The 16,815-nt window shown below is 41.7% G+C and overlaps 1 protein-coding gene across 1 annotated transcript in view; it reads right to left on the reverse strand.

Moving 5' to 3' along the window:
- The window catches only part of LOC138588911 (collagen type XIX alpha 1 chain), a 129,627-nt gene that overhangs the window by 49,176 nt on the left and 63,636 nt on the right, over positions 1-16,815 (reverse strand). Inside the window, exons 13-16 of the mRNA XM_069659163.1 lie at positions 10,040-10,084; positions 6,951-6,986; positions 980-1,033; positions 861-905 (exon numbers count right to left, since the gene is read on the reverse strand). Coding sequence (XP_069515264.1) covers positions 861-905; positions 980-1,033; positions 6,951-6,986; positions 10,040-10,084 — 180 coding nt within the window. The remainder of the gene's footprint in view (positions 1-860; positions 906-979; positions 1,034-6,950; positions 6,987-10,039; positions 10,085-16,815) is intronic.

The raw sequence follows: 16,815 nt of genomic DNA on the forward strand, positions 1-16,815 counted from the left end.
ATCCTTGGGTCCAAGCGGACGTTTGTGCCTATTTAAAGCCACTTCCTCCGGGCTTTCACGTGGCTCCAGGAGATATCACGTTCACAAGAGTGTGAAGTGTTTCTCTATGAAAATGTGATGTGTCAGTAAAGTTGACCTTTGACCTTTTGGGTAAAAAGATGTAATCACTTCATCGTTGCATCCTAATAGACATTTGATTGAAATTGTGTCATAATTTGCATATGAATCATTGAGTTACGGCCAAAACCTTTAACCTTTGACCACCGCACTCTAATCAGTCATCTTTGAGTCCAAGTGGACGTTTGGGCCAAATTTGAAGAACTTCCCTCGAGGCCTTGCTGAGATTATGCATTCATTAGAGTTTGACAGAAGGATGGACGACCCATAAACATAATGCCGCAGACCGCAGCTTTAGCTGGCGCCAAGGCAAAAAAAATGTAGAGCACTTTGGAAGTGTCACATGTTCACTGTCTGCACAAATAATAATCTGTACCACCTGGTGATTGTCCAAAAGATTATGCTGAAATTACGTATTTTAGATGCAGTGTTCTGCTTAGTGACAGATAAACAGACAAGGTGAGGTAACAGAAATAATAAAAGGCATGGTGGCCTTGTGGTGGTTTAGCTTCTGCACAAACTGCAGGGGGTTTCTGAGAAAACGGGAAGATAACACATGGAGGGGACATAACTGCCTCAACAGGATTACCCTTTGAATTCTGGTGTGTCATACCAATTATATTATTTGAACTATCTCACATCCACCTCCTCCATCCACCCACACACACACACGCACACAGGCTCAGTCCTATGTAACACAGAGGGAATCATCATGCGTGACACTTGACATTGACGTGACTTACTTTCTCTCCTTTCGTCCCGCTGGCCCCCTCAGCACCTGGCTGACCCTGTGGGAGGAGGCCCTGGTTAATGACACTGTAGAATAATGGCAGTGTAAATGTCACTGCAGGAAAATACTCACAGTGTCTCCTTTCTCCCCCTTTCCCACCGGGACTACAGTCTCACCCTTCTCCCCCTGTACGTGAGCAGAGCAGACAGTGACTGGCAGCAAAGGCAAAAATATCTAAAAATCTCAGACAGCAGAAAAAAGGCAAGGGCAGACGCTGCGAATAAGTAACAAGACACATACAGCACTGTGTCATATTAGGAAAAAAATGTTGGTGATTATGTCAGGAAAAAAAGAAACACAGTGAGACTGTGGTGATGTAAGGATAAAGAAAAATGAAGCCCCTGTTGCATTGCAGCAATTTTCCATGTTTCCATGTTATAATGATTCCCCTGTCTGCCAATAGATGGCACTTGATGACTGCAGCTGAGCTAATGCTGAGAGTGTTTTTAATAGGAGTTCTTCCTGTCAGTTATGAGGAGGATACTCTAAGTAAACAGAACTGTAAAGCTAATGTACTTCCACCTCAGTCAGAACAAACACTGAATAAAAAATTAAAGATTAATGATAGTACTCCCAGTTTTTTCTGTACATATAAGGAGGAGACTCATCACACTGTATGCGCTTCTCACATGTCATTATTTAAGATGCACAACAGAGTTTTGAAAATAATCCAATTGCATCTGAAATGAATGGTTTCACATCTCCTCACACGTTTAATAAAGCTCACCTGCTGTGTTACTTTTCTCTCAGCAGTAGCAGAGGGAGAAACAAACTCTCAGAGATCGTTGGTTTTGTGTGACGTGTATGAAGATTTGTAGGGAAATGCTTCAGATACAGAGACATTATGAAGCATCTGTTTAGCAATCTGACAAGACAGGGAGACATCTGAGGAAGGTTGCAGCGTATTTGCACACTCCTAAGCGGCGCCTGGACTCCTGCAGACAATAATTGCCATTCAGTCTCAGCCCCTCCCCCGTTCCTTCCGCTCGCTAACGACAGCCGCTGTGAAGCCATTCATTTAATAAGATATAGTGACTGTTTCCTCATCCAAATTATGAGCTGTTATTAAGTCAGTAGTCTGCTGCCATGAATGAACAGATGGATTGTCTTATTAATATTTTAGGCGAGGAGGACGGACTTGTGGCAAAATTGACTTTGAGTGTTAATTGAATTCTGTACAGCTTTCTCAACCATATGTGGTCTCCTGTTATAACAATCATAATCTTACCAACAATATAATTTTATTTCAAACTATCATCAGTCAGAGGCCTTTTTCCTGATGAAGGCAGCTTAAAATACGCTATCTGAACACTATCTGCCTTATTGCAATTAAGAAACCCATCAACTATCTTCTGACGACGATTATCCCACTGGGGGCGACGGCCAATACTTCTGGGCTTGCGGTCGAGCCAGCGGATATTTGGGTGACTGGTACACTGCCCAAGACTTCCTCTTCCATGAGCTGGTCATTGTTTACAGTCCAACTAGCAACTTCAGACGCGAGAGTCGACATCTATTAATTGATTATTGGCTATAATTGCAGATATGTTTGTAGAGATGAATAAACGTAAAAGTAAAGTGGACTTAGCCACCCATTGGTTTGTGAACTCTCCCTTTTGAAGCCTTGTGTTTGGACATTTTGCCATCGCCAACTTACTTTTGTGCAACCAGAAGTGACGTTTGATGTTTCAATGTCATTTATGTGACTCATAAGTCCAAGTTATTACGCATTTCTTTGCTTTTGTTGTCTACAGCACTTTGAATTGTCTTGTTGTTGAACTTGCCTTGCCAAGTGTCAATGAACATGTACAGGATCCAGAAGGAACTCACTCTATGTACTACATATGTTAGAAACTGTCCTTTATTATAAGGAGGCACGGACGTAGGCAACAAGACTTCACCCATTGGTTTGTGGATTTCTTAGTTGAGTTTGGTATTTTCGCTGTTGCCATGTTGTTTTTTCTCAGCAAGAAGAGTCTATATTTGGATGAAAGGATTGATGCCCATTGCTACATCTCTATCCTGGTTGACAGGTCACTGTGGTTTTGACTTGTCAATCACAGGTAGCAACTTCCTAGAGCTTACCCTGCTTGCCTATTATACTGTAAATGGGACCGGTACTCAAAAAATCATGCTGTACTGAAGAATACTAGCAATTGAGACCATAAACTGTTTCCTGCATGAAACCAGAGCCTGCCCTTTCCCATAGTTTAGGTGGTTTGCACTAACTGATATTCAGCGTAAATCTGATGCAAAGTTAATATTAGCGAAGGATGTCACTAATAAAAATGTTGTGAGCTTTATTCCAGCATAGACTCATGTCATTGTTAGATCTCCATGGAAGATCATTCAAAGTCAATGTATTGGCGGAGTAGTATGTAACCAGTTAATAAACCTTTCAAATGAGATTAACCGCAGCGCAGCCAGTATTTATCCAGACTATCACTGTATTTACACAATGAGAAAGCCCAGCGTGTAAAGGACAGGGAGCTGCTCCTCTGTCGAAGTCTGTGGGTGATGTTGACTTTGAGGCACCTCGAGTCATCAAACTGCAATTAAGCCTGTCTGCATCTCTCTCGGTCTCTCCATCAATATCTGCAGCGTTCTGTCAGAGCCCGTTTGAGACTGTCAGTGGGAGATACAGCTATGGAGATGTGATTCATGAGAACACCGTCTTCCCAGCACATCATTCACAGCATAGACCTTTTTTTTTCTCACTTTACAACATTCACACTCGGCTGGATGAGTGAGAGGGGGGGCTCGGCTCACACAGATGTTACACAAGCTGCAGTTTAGTCTAACTTGCATCTGTTTTGCCCAAGCTTAAAAATGCACAAAGATGGCCACTGAGAAGCAGGGAGAGTCCCTGATGCTGTTCTTAAACTGTTAGTGTCCCTTCTTCTCTGAGGTGTTTAGCTCGTCTCCCTCATGTTGTGTTGTGCAAATTGGTTTGCATGCATGACTTTACATGTTTCATTTTGTCATGTTAAAATGTGAGGTGATTCTTTGGGGCAAGAGGGTTTCCTTGTCATCCACATCCAGCATGAATTCATAATGAAAAGTAAAGATCAGTAATGTAAGGGCATGACTGATTCATGGCAGGGGCACGGCTGTCATGCACATTTAATGCAAGCATTAGAGCATAGAAACAATGTTCCCCAGCACTATATCTCCAGCGAAGATCAGCGTGAGCCAGTGGTCTTAAAATGAACGCTTTAATCATATTTTTAATCACAATGCTACCCTTCTAATCTAATCTCAAACGGCTAGCTTTGCTCTCCTGCAGGCTGCGCATTTGTTACTGTTAAATGGAATTACCTTTATGTCTATTCCTTCAACTCTTTAGTCATTTATTTTACAAAAGACCTTTGAAAGCAAAGAAGCAATGACTAAAATTATGCTGAACCCACAATCTTAGAACTATTTTCTTCCTGCAAAGCGATGTTTTCTGGTTTAACGGCTTCATTTCAAGATGTGAAATGGACTCAAGTAAAATACTTTCTGTCGCATTATAATTAGAATAATGCGACCAATTAGAGAAAAGTCCTGAAAACTTAATCGATGTTTGTCATTTTACTCTAAAGCTTTTCTTACTAGGACATGGTAAAACTATGTCATCACTCATCCAAGCAAAACCACAATCCCTTGTGCCTCCACCTATGCTATAGCTACTGCCATCCCATTTGTTTTGAGGTATAATAAGTGTGTCCTCATACAGACAACTTTCTTTTTCAAGGTTGGCCGGCTGACACTTCTCCTTCCTCTGGGCAGAGGGAGCAGGAGGAATTCTGCGGTCTGAGCTGACACCCCAGCAAATGACGCACCTATACATCAAATGAACAGCTGCGGGCAAGAGGTTGTCCACTACACAATAGCTTTCACTCTCTGCATGATCACAAGTGGGCCACTGGAGGCTTTGTGGTTGGTGGGTGGGGGCTGCGGGAGGGGTGCGGTTGGGGTTGTGAAGAAGGCAGGTAGCATCAGAGACAGCAGTGAAGCCTGGAAGAGGTCCACATCAGAGAGTTTTTTTTTTTACATCGCATATCTCATGTGCCTCCGGTGAGCTACTGCACCCCTGGGCTTCGTGGAAGTGATTGCAGATCCTTTTTTTTTGCAAAAGCACTGTACGTAATGGCCATCTGTCTGTTTGGAGTGTGAGCACTGAGTCACGCTGTGCTGCCCCGCAGGAGGTGCAGGGTGGGAACAGCCATTTAGCTTGCACAGTAGATAGGCTACAAATGAATGAAAGGTGTCATTTCCGACAAGAGGGATCCTGAGAAAATATCCGTCAAGGACAGAAATCTGGTGACGCGTGTGTTGGACTTGTCCGCGATGGCTTCTTGGAACAACTTCACCCCCTGGTATTAAAATGTGATCAGTATCCAGACATGTTATCTGGATGACAAACAATCTGATCTTACCTTTGTGTTCCCACTTGGTATTTTATAGTGAAACTGCTGTAACACTAACTGACACTTCTCTTGTGTCATGTTGTCCTTGTTTTTTTTGTATTTTGTGAATGTAAAACACTTAAATTCAGTTTTGTTTTCGAACAGAAATAGAAGTTAGTATTATTACTATTTTCAAGGCGCTGTCGTTATCCTCATTCCTCTTGAGAAAAACTTGACCTTCAGTGATTTGGAGTGGCCAAATATAGCTGTAGGCTGTCAACGTGGCAGCTGTAAAACCATGAGGTCATGTTAGTATCACCTTTAGCATTTTCATAAGCTAACTTCAGATGGTTTTCTGTTGGCATTGCAGCCTGGCACCAGGCTAACCTTGTTCTTCTTAATCAGTTAACCATCAGTTCATTTAATTGATAATGAGCGGAATGCTCGGTGGTATTTGTGGTCAGAGGTCAGAGCAGGATGACGTAGGTATGGATGTTAGCATGTTGTATGGATTTGGATTATACCTATGTTAGATCCTAACCAAATGTGGGCCAGACTGCCACTAGATTTTGAAAGGTTGAACTCAGCACATTCTTATCAAGACACATTTACACCCTCCAATAATGTGTATTTTTTTCTTAATCAAATAATGTGTCTGGTTTAGAGCTGCGGAAATTCATAAAATTTGGTCTGCAAATATTATAATAATCAATTTCTGATTAAAATTGGGAAACATTGTTTGTTCCATCCTCTTAAATGTAATGATTTGCTGCTTTTTGTCGATTTTTAAATTAAAAGTTTTTAAAAACTTTGTGATAATTAAAGTGGTAATCTCCAAGATCTCAGTGTTGTTCTCTTTGGCCGCACCTATGACAATAAATGGTACTTGCGAGAGCACACTGTAATATCTGAGCGTCCAATTTGTTTCTGTTTCTTTGGATTTTCACTTCTTGTTGAAGTTGTATCTGTAGTCATCCATCTTTTCTTTGTTTGTTCAGCCATAGTAGATTACTGTTTACTCGCAAAACTTGCAGAGACCAGAAAAGCAGCCGCTTAGCTCCGCCTACCCTCTCTGGCAGACCAACCACTGCTGGCTGATGGAAAACGCGTCACTAACTGGGCGCCGCTTGTGATTTTTTCTGCGAATGTCGCCACAGACACCCAGTCTGTAATTCTACTATATACTGCAAATACAAAGGCTTTCATCAGAGGGTCATAGGCTCAATCCCCTTTGTGTTACCTCATTCGGCGATAGATAGTGGCTTCAGAGACATTCATTTAAATAAAAATCTTCAAGACTATATCTTTAATAGACTAAACTTTTAATCGATTTATCTTAAAAATAATACTGAGTTAATTAAGAATGAAAAGAAATGTTAGTCGCAGCCATAGTCTGGACAGCTCACATCTAATACCAGCTTTAAATGTGGTCCTACTAAAATATCTTTATCCAGACAACACAGTGCAGATGATTAAACTCCTCGCCTATTTGGAAAAATGCTACAATAGATGCTGCTTTGTCTTCATGACAATTCACCCCCGCTGGAAGTGCAGGTAAAGGCCAGTTTATCAAACAGTACGACAGCTTAAATCTACTTTAAATGCCACATGTCAGTCGTTTGTTTCGAGATGAATTATGTTTGGAGTGATACCTTGACACTTGCTCCCTCGGAGGTGGCTGAGGGACCCTGCAATTACAAGCAATGAAAAAGTATTTTCACACAGTGAAAGGATGAAGTGATTTAATGTCACAGAAAGACGATTTAATGAACACTCATGAGCAGTAATACTAGTTTTCAATCTTCACTCTAACCATCCTCAGGCTTTTCTGAGCCTTTTCCTTTAGAAATATTTATATTTACTTGAGGCCTGTTTATATTATATGATGTTTTCTAACCTTTGCACTGATGCTAGCGCTTCTAAAGATGTAGCCGGCTCCCAGCAGTGCATAGATAATCTATGAGTGCGTCTATTTTCTGTGACTTTCAAAGACTCTGCTGTTGTTGTGCAAAGCTAATTTGACTTTGAAAAATAACTGCTGCCCCCTTAAGTGTGAGCAGTGTCGCGCTGCCAATGGACAAGAGAGAGTGATGCCCTGGCGTGTGTTTAGAATAGATGATTTTGCCCCTGAGATCTACCTCAGCAAAACAGGTGACTCATAAATGCCAATACCAGGGGATAGAAGCAAAGCTGCCACATGTTAAGGGTATCATTGGGACATTGCCATTTAGAAATGTCACACCTTCTCCAACCTGCCTTCCTTTTATCCTAAGACTTTTTGTCCTACAACTTTATGAGTTATTAAGGAGGCGGAGGATTCTCTGAGTCATGCAGCGCGGAGGTTTAACAGTGAGTAGCTCAATTTAATAAATATAATTGAATCTATGAAGCATAACGGTGAAAGAAGCAGAACAGAACCTTTCTAGTTTTCTGGATTAAATAAAACAAGACAAAACCCTCTGTCCTGATCAAGAGCGGAGTCAGGCCAAAAGGGCATGAAAATAATTGGACAGGCAAAGCATCAGAGCTACATGAGGCCTAAACACTCCTGTTTGTCCTGACATCAGAGCAGTTAAGAGTCTGACAAGCTGTCTCCTGTAACGCACCGTGGCGTTGTGTGTTTGTGTAGTGACCCACACACTATAAGGGCACAAACAGTGTCTGCCGTTGCTTTGGAAGCCTGAGGAGGAGACCATAACTCAAGGAGTCAACGGGCCTTACAGGCAGACTTGTCCTACTCATCAATACAAACAGTCTTGAGTGCTACCTTAATATACCCCTTGCAGTTTTGTGCTTAAAAGTACTGCAAGTGTGCAGCAGTATAGAAGAACATTTTATACAGATCAATACAGCCTTGGCACGAAATTAATGCACACATGCTCACATAGATGTTACACTAGCACGCACGGGATCGCTCTCTTCAAGCTGGATTTTGTGGTGCATGCTTACTGCTTTTATAAATATGATAACTTCTGTATGTGTTCAGCTCTATTTACATCTTGTTACGGCTGTATGTGTTCCCTGCACTGTGTGTCCCTTTCCCACTTCTGTTGTGTCTTCCCAGCTCTTCCTAGGCGATTGCACAACGAGGTTCACCTGGTCTTAGATGCTTTAAAAATCATGAGATCGGCTGGACGGAGGCTTCTGCTGTGGTTCTGCCTCTCAGCAGGTTTTTGTGTTGCTGATTTTGTTAGCCTTCACTTAATGATTTGGTTGTTTGATTGTCCTTTAATAAGTCCCATGTATTTAGGTGCGAATTCAGGTGTCAGTCTCACTTCAAATATTAGTTATCTGAGGGACATTCTTCACTTAATACAGTTAAAATAAAATCCACTTTGAACGGTTTAAAAGCTTGAAAAATTGATGCTGCTGTATTGAGCTGTCTGAGCTAACTTAAGCGTCATTCAGTGTCATTTGCAGTCACTGCAAACAACTAATTGCTAGAGCCTGACTGATAACAATTTGCCGATATTATTGAGCCGATATAGCCCGAATCAGATATAATGGTATCGGCGTGTATATTTCCTGATATGAAATCCTTTTTACAGAACAGAAAATGCAGAAAACTATTCGCTTAGGCTACATTCACACTGCAAGCCTTAGCTCTCCATTCCGATTTAATGCTCAGATCGGATTTTTTTTTCATGTTGTTGAAAATGTGGCCAATATTAGACTGCAGTGTGAACTGGTCAAAGTCCTGAACTGACCCACAAAGACTACGCGCAGCACGCTGTTATATGTCAACAAACATGGGTGCCAGGGAAGTCAGCGTTCACAGTTTCATGTGTAAATTGATGTGCCCTGGAAGCCAGCGAATTCGACAGCAGATGATAACGAGGATGAGGATGAGGAGAGCCAAACTTTTAATTATGGCTTTATGTAGAGCAAAGGCTGCTACTTCAGGAAGGAGGTGTGTGTGGACGTGGAGTCGGAGGCGTCTTCCATGTTTATATTTATTATATTTTGACTCCTGCCAGCGCAAAATTGTGACGAATGTCGATCGAGAGTTACGTAAAAGTTGCATGAATTCCGATATGACCGTTCCGACTCAAAAATCAGACCTGCATCTGATTAAGGAGCACATATGAAAGTGTCCCAAATCAGATTTGAAAAGATCAGATTCCATGTGATCTGTGCTGTTCACACTGTCATGAAAAAACAGACCCGAGTCACATATGAGCAAAATTTGGGCCACATTTGCCAGCAGTGTGAACGATTTAGAAATGCAGTCATCACATTGTTTGTCCAGTAGAGCGTCTGAGGTGTAACACAGCAGGAGAGCTTAGGATGACATCATATCATAGTGGTAAATATCTTTTAAGAAATCAGCTTTTGGGATACCTTTGCATCGTCATATTGTAACAAAATCACTGCATATCCACTTTGAAAAAGTGTCTTTTCATTCCATATCAAATATGAGCTATATATTGGCCTGCATATGTGTGACTTTCCCTCTAAAACTGGCATCAATATCTGTGTCAAAAATAACAAATTGGTCGAGCTCTCGTAATGACTCCTTCCAGTGAGACTGATGCACAGCACTAAAAGAGGATGACTAGTTATTACTTCTGCCAAGATATTCCCCCAGTGTTACTCTTGCACATAAAAGAACTGGAGGTTTGCACTTTCTGACTACGCTTTTAATCTATATATAGTACGGCAGATTTTAAAGCAGTCTATATGTTTAGCTTAAATCAATCAAATCAAAGTGAAATAAGTGTATGTGTTTGTTAACACTTACAGGCAGGCCCCTGGGTCCAGGCTCCCCAGTCTTTCCTCTTCGTCCCTGAGGAAGACACACAAAAAAAAGATTAAGATGAGTGAGTGAAGACACAATAACAGGTGTAGCTGTGCATACATGCTGCCAGCAATTAAGGCTCGACAGCAACTCCTGTCGCAGTCTCTAATTTGCTTTTAATTAACAACAAGAAAACAGCTTAATTGCTGCACCCCGTGTGGCCCACTACTCTTTGTTCCCTCCTCTGGTTTACTGCCTCCTTTCCAGCTGTGTGAGTCCCTGGGTGCATTAATCAACCTGAGGAGCACATACAGCAGCACACAGGCCAGGTCAGTGAGTGCTGTCCTGCATTGCAAATCGAGGTCAGAAGGAAGAGATAATTGAACCCATTTTGCTTGTTTCAAGGCTGAGCTTTTGCGGTTTTTTGAACACTTCTGAATTGCAAAAGACCTTAGTGCTTGAAAAGCTGCAAGTCTTAAAAAGCTGACATCTTAATGAGATGTAATGCAATCTGAACCAAACCAGAGTTTGTATAATTTACATCAAGAGAGCTTATGTCCTCGTGAGAAAAGAGGATAAAGCTCTGTGGATATCCTTACAGCTATCCAATAAACTGGCAGAGCATCACTGGCTCTGTGTTATAAGGAGCGCCTGGAATTAGCTGGCTTTCACACACTTACGAGACAGATGTAGAATCAGCTCAATTAGGAGATGGTAATACTCCAGCCAGTATCAATTCACTGTACAGCAGGGTAATCAACGGCGCAAGTATTAGACAATGCAGATATCTGTATTACGGCTAAATATGATTACCTCTTTGCTAAAGGGGTTTCATCATCTGACACAATTGTTATTTTGAAACACTGTATGTCTGCACTACTGTATGTGTCAGTACGGTTGACACAAAAACACCTCTTTCCTCCACGGAGTCAGTGGAGGAGAGGGAAGGATCACTGGCAGCTGAAAGAAAAGCAGGAAATCAAAAAGCGACGCCCCCGACTCTTCCCTCTCTGACACTCGGCGTAGCAGACTTTAACTAACTGGGTTGAATTTGACATGCGAGTTTGCCTGCAACAAAGACAATGTAAGGAACTTCACTGAGAGCTTCTAATCATCTGTTTGCATGTGTGCTCGTGCTTACATGCCGCTGCGTTCCTCTGTTTGTAGTCCGCAGATTAGAGGATTATGAAATCTAGAGAAGCTCAGGTGTAGTTCAGTAAATATTAACCTTACTGATGACACAGTGGAACCAGCCCACTCCTGGGAGTTGCACGCTTCTCTGTGTTCCTATTGTTTGAAGTACCAACACAGGCTCGGCCAGCCTCTTTTGAACATCAGTGTTATTGTAGCTTTAAGGCTCAGTGGAAGAAGAGCTAGAAGACGTCGAATTGCGTCAATGGGAAGACACAACACCTTAAAATCCTTCCCTTCAAATGACTGACATTATATCGTGGTGGATTAACCTCTTCACAATGTAATTGGATGTAAATGGCACAAAGAGAGCAGCCAGAGTGGCAGCCAAAGTATTCACTGAGTGCTCGTATAGCAGGGTGTTGCATGTAGATTCAAAACGCATCACTTTAGTGCAAAAAGGTCTATTTCTCACAACAAAGGCAGCCTCTTGGTGAGGGTGGATGGTGTTATTTTTCTCTTTCTCTGATAACAAACAGGCTGACGCTGAATCATTGCAACATCGCAGAAAGTTCAGACTGTTTGTTCTAGGCTGAGCCCCTGCCGCTGCCCTTTCTCCCCTGAACCCCACAACAAAAGCAGATTACACAGATATGTAATTTAGCTAATGAATATTTCATATGCTATTATTCCAAGCAGGTCATGAATTATGCAGTTTTGAAAATTATTTTCCCCCATCTGCCTTTAAATCTCTTTTAACACCAAAGTGCATACTAATGTTTTGTCCATGTATTTGCATATTATCATCAAAATAAATTGTGTACTCTGGATCTCGGTTTTGAAGTCAGAAAAACTAATTGGCAATCCGTGGTAAACTACATATAATGACAATCACATACAAGTTATAAAGATGGTTCTTCAGAAGGTCAAAAACCGCAGAGATTCTGCTGTTACAGAAGAACAACTCTTTATCTAATTATCTTTATCTTGGATTACTGCCTTTACTACTTTTAGAGCTTCAACACTTATTATTAATTAAAGTGCCAAAACTGCAGTTCCTCTAATGGCCACTTGAGGCTGGCTCCAAAAGCGAGTCCATCCCCACAGACAGCCATTTTAACCTGCCCAAATTTACAGCAGAAAGAAACACAGCCTGGTATAACAACAGTTTTGGTTGCTATAGAACATTTCCCCCTTCACTGACACCTGTACAGGGGTGTATTTTTATATGTTGTATCGATATCGTCAAAATGTGGTTCCAAAAACTAATTTCTGTCTGCAAAAACTGAGATTGAAGTGGCCAAAACCACAAACGAGGCTTCAAATCAGTCGTACACAAACCAGTGGGTTAAGCCAAAGTAGTGAAGTCCACTTTAAAATGCACTCTTTGATTTAACTCATTCACACCTACCTAAAATGAATGCAGGTTACAACAGCCTTTCTATAAATCATACTTTTATGTTGCCCATGACACAGCAAGATTACTGCCTCAGAGAGACATACGGGCTCTGGAGTATCACGGTGCTAAAATATGAGGTAGCACAAGAGTGTGAAGTGTTTCAGAGTATTAACTCGGGGGTCTAAGTTGAGTTCTCTTTGATTGCCATTCCAATGATTTGATCAAGTCTTAATGTCATTTTTGGACCTCTTTGACTTCTGTAACTGTATGTAACCAAAGGGATAATTTGTTATATTGAATAGAGGTCTTTTTCTTATCATGCTGCGTCTTGTTAGAGATTCTTGTCTTTCCTTACCTTAGAAGAAGGTTGTCTGATGTCATAGCAGAGAACAAAACCATTACGGGCACACGATTAATAAAATAATAATATCAGGAGTCCAGGACAAAAAATGTAATGCATTCAGCTTTTGTAATTATTCATCCTTTATGTTCATGCTCCAAAAACCTTTTCTGATAGATATGTAGTGTTTCAAGTTGTAATCTCAAAGATCTCAGTTTCGTTCTCTTTGGCAGCACCTATGCTGATTAACGGTAACTACGCAGAACACTTCCCAGATATCCAGACAGTGCTGCATGTGTGACGTCCACGGTTGGCTCCGGTTGTAACTCCTGATTTTCCTGGCTGATGGTCGCTTTCCTTTTTAGACTGTTTGCTTCATCTGAGCGTCGAGTTTCTTTCTTTTTCTTTGATTTTCACTTATTGTTGAAGTTGTATCTGTAGTCATCCATTTCTTTGTTTGTTCAGCCATAGTAGATTACTGTTTACTCGCAACACTTGCAGAGAGCGGAAAAGCAGCCGCTTAGCTCCGCCTACCCTCTCTGGCAGACCAACCACTGCTGGCTGATGGAAAACGCATCACTAACTGGGCGCCGCTTGTGATTTTTTCCACCAAAGTGGCCACAGACACCCAGTCTGTAATACTGCCTAGCAAAGGCTTTCATCAGTGGGCCACAGGCTCAATCACCATTGTGTTACCATAGTGACTTTTATTGAAATGAAACTCCAGATTATTACTCTCAGTGAAACCACAGAATTCTTTCTTCAAGAACATTTATATAAATAAAACAACAAAAGGCCCCTTTGGTCCTACATAGTTCTTTTATTCAGTCAGCTGTCATGGTCGACCTGCCAAGAATTCCAACGACCTTTTGATGACTTTTTTGAAAGTAGTTTAAGAGTATGTTTATCCAAACTGCTAATTTCAGTAATTCAAAGCAAATGCCAGAAATGATAGACATTAGAAAACACACTACTGTAGAATACTGTTTGTCTGTCTTGTCTGTACTGTTTCCCTGGTGAAAATAGTAGACACAACACCTGAAGAAATCTATGTGGCAGAGGTGATATGCAGTGCAAAGCAGTTTCTAGGCAACGGGGATGAACAGAACTGATACTAAGGATTTCACTGAAGTTGAAAAAGAGGAAAAAGGAAATATAATGTGAATAACATGAGAAATGTGTGACTTTTAGGTATACGGATATTTAGCTGTTATATTCAAGCCACTTTAAAACTTAAATTTGCCAGAATACTAAAAAATATGTCAACATCATGATAATTTTAACTTGAATTAAAGCAGAGCCCACAAGAGCAGCCAGCAGTCAATTAATCTTTTCTTTCAGCTAACCTTAACTCTCACATTTCCTTTCCGTTTCTCCGCCCCCCATTTTTCTCTTCCTTTGTGTATAATTTCATTACTCTATTGCTCTCCTAATCCCTCTCTCCTGTCTGCTGTTTTTCCTGTCATCTCTCCTTCCTCCTTCCTCCCGTCTCCTGTCACTCGCCCCGTTTCTCCCTCACCCAACTTCCACCGCCTGTTGGATCACCCTGGCAATCTCTGTTGCTATGCGACGCTCAGTGTCCTATAAATTTGACAACATCCTAGTGCTTGATTATTATTTGAGCGCTGCAGTGTGAAGCCCTCCTTCAGGTCATTGCAGTAGATTAGAGGGAGGGCGAGATAGGAGAAGGGAAAGGAAGGAAATGAGGGATGAGAGGGAGGGAGGGAAAGATGAAGGGATTGTGGATGAGAGGAGAGGAAAGGAGAGAGAAGCAGAACACATTCACAAGGGCTATTTATCTGTACCACTCTTAAACTCTGCAAACCATATAACAGAAGTGTGAAAAGCACTCCACATTAACTGCTTATTCAATAACGGTGCCAGTAAAGCTACTGTGAGCACACATTTGAGCTGAGGTTGGGAGGAGGCCTCGGTAGACTGACAGCGTATTTTGAACTTCTCCCTTAATCCACACCGATCCCAGCCTCAACTCTGCTTCCAGTTGTAAAAGTGTATAAGTAAAGTATAGACATGGGGCCTGGCTCAGTCCTGTAACACAAGCCCCCACCCGTCTGAGAGCAGAGTCAACAGCGACAGTGACACACAGCAGAGGCACTCGTTTGTGATGACTCCATAATCCTTATCCCAAATGTCAACCTGTTCCCTGAGACATTCCATGTCCGACTGCCCATGCAGGGATAACACAGTGGTATTAAACGGAGAGGCCACAACGCGATGCATTTCTTTGCAACAAAGCAGATATACCATCAAAAAGCCACATAATCCACCTGACAAATGCCCCTGTCGAGAAGGGTCAGTAGATAAGCTAAGGGAGCCTTCTGGAATAAACACCACAGGAACCACCCCGAAGCTCGCGCACAGCACAGAGGGGCAAAATGATGGGCTGCATATACAGGGAGAGCTATCAGTAGGCAAATCAATTCAAGCTTGTTTCATCATTTTAAATTTTAATCCACTTTCAAACACAATATCTCACTTTTGCTAATACGTGAGAAAAAGATGATGGCTCTCCTACAAGTTATTATCTCGTTCTCCAAATCTAATTCTTTCCCTACTTAATAATAAATCCAAATTGTGTCACTTTCACATCTATATTCAAACTGTTATGTGTTTGCAGAAGCCAAAACAATTTCATTTAAGAGACGTTTTAGTCTCTCAAAGTCACAACTACAGAACTACTTATTCGGCTACAAAACCTTCACTTTACCTTAAACATAGCGTGGTTACAGTCAAGATACCCGCTAATCCCCAACAGGCAACCTCCCTCGGGAAAAAACTGAAGCCAACGCCAAGGGCCAAAAACTGCACTGCGAGTGGCCACTTGAGGCGGGCTCCAAAAGCGAGTCAATCCCCATTAGGCACCTTATTTAAATGCCTAACTTTACAGATTTAACATGTTTACACCCTTGTAAACTGTAAATTACATTAAGGCTTAAAGTTATGCACAGTTAGGGGCGTGGCAGCTTTGAGTGACAGGTGGCTGCTGCTAGCAGTCTGCATGGTATGACTTAACCTCTCAGCTATTCTCGCGGTGTTAGTGTCTATATTGCAGATTTTTCACATGAACGTCAGACATATAATAACAAATAATGCAGTTTTTGTTTTGGGGAGGGAAATTCTGGTATGAAATTAGTATGTTAACACTAATTGTCAGGAAATGTGTCTGCAGCCATTGCATAAGAGTCCAAATAGTTGTTGGCTTTTTCCCTGCAGAGAAATTACGAGATGAACTGATGAGGACTCTAGTACATGGCATTAAACCTCTACTCGCTCTCCCTACAGAGGTGTAGGCGAGCAAGTCTGCTACCTTCCTCCAGCTTTCCAGCTTCTTTAGTCTGATAACTTAAAGGGCCAGTTGGCTGATTTTCAACCTCAGTCCTATCATGCTATTACGGGGAGCTAATGCCATTATGTTAGGGAAAAAGCAATTTTGCTCCGTGCCTTTGGAGGGCGCTGTCTGCTTCTCCAACGAGCCCTGGAAAAACTCAGCCGGACTACGTGAATATTCTCGGCCTACTTCTGATTCTGTACTGCTCTGAGCCATTACCTGCAGCGATCAATTTCCTTGACTGGAAAACGGTAGTATTTCACTCGAGCGTCTCTCGCTGGGCCGTTCCTTTCAGAGGGAGGGGCGCAATGCATGCTGGGTGTTGTAGGAATGTAGAATGGGTGAAACTACAAGCTGTTTGTACAACTTTCTCCACAGCTATGGCGCCAATTTCAAATATTATTGCTTCTATCGATTACAGAGAACACCAGCTTTGACTGACAGTGGCTTTTTCCTGGGGTGAATCGCTCCTTTAACAACTACTGCTGCTACCACAAACAGAATCTCCTTCTGTGGTAAACATGATGGTACATAACTTATAACAACTGATGAATAAGTCA

The sequence above is a fragment of the Semicossyphus pulcher genome, unplaced genomic scaffold (assembly GCF_022749685.1).
Source record: "Semicossyphus pulcher isolate SPU_LCO1_2020_fin unplaced genomic scaffold, fSemPul1.0.p SCAF_12, whole genome shotgun sequence".
NCBI lineage: Eukaryota > Metazoa > Chordata > Actinopteri > Labriformes > Labridae > Semicossyphus > Semicossyphus pulcher.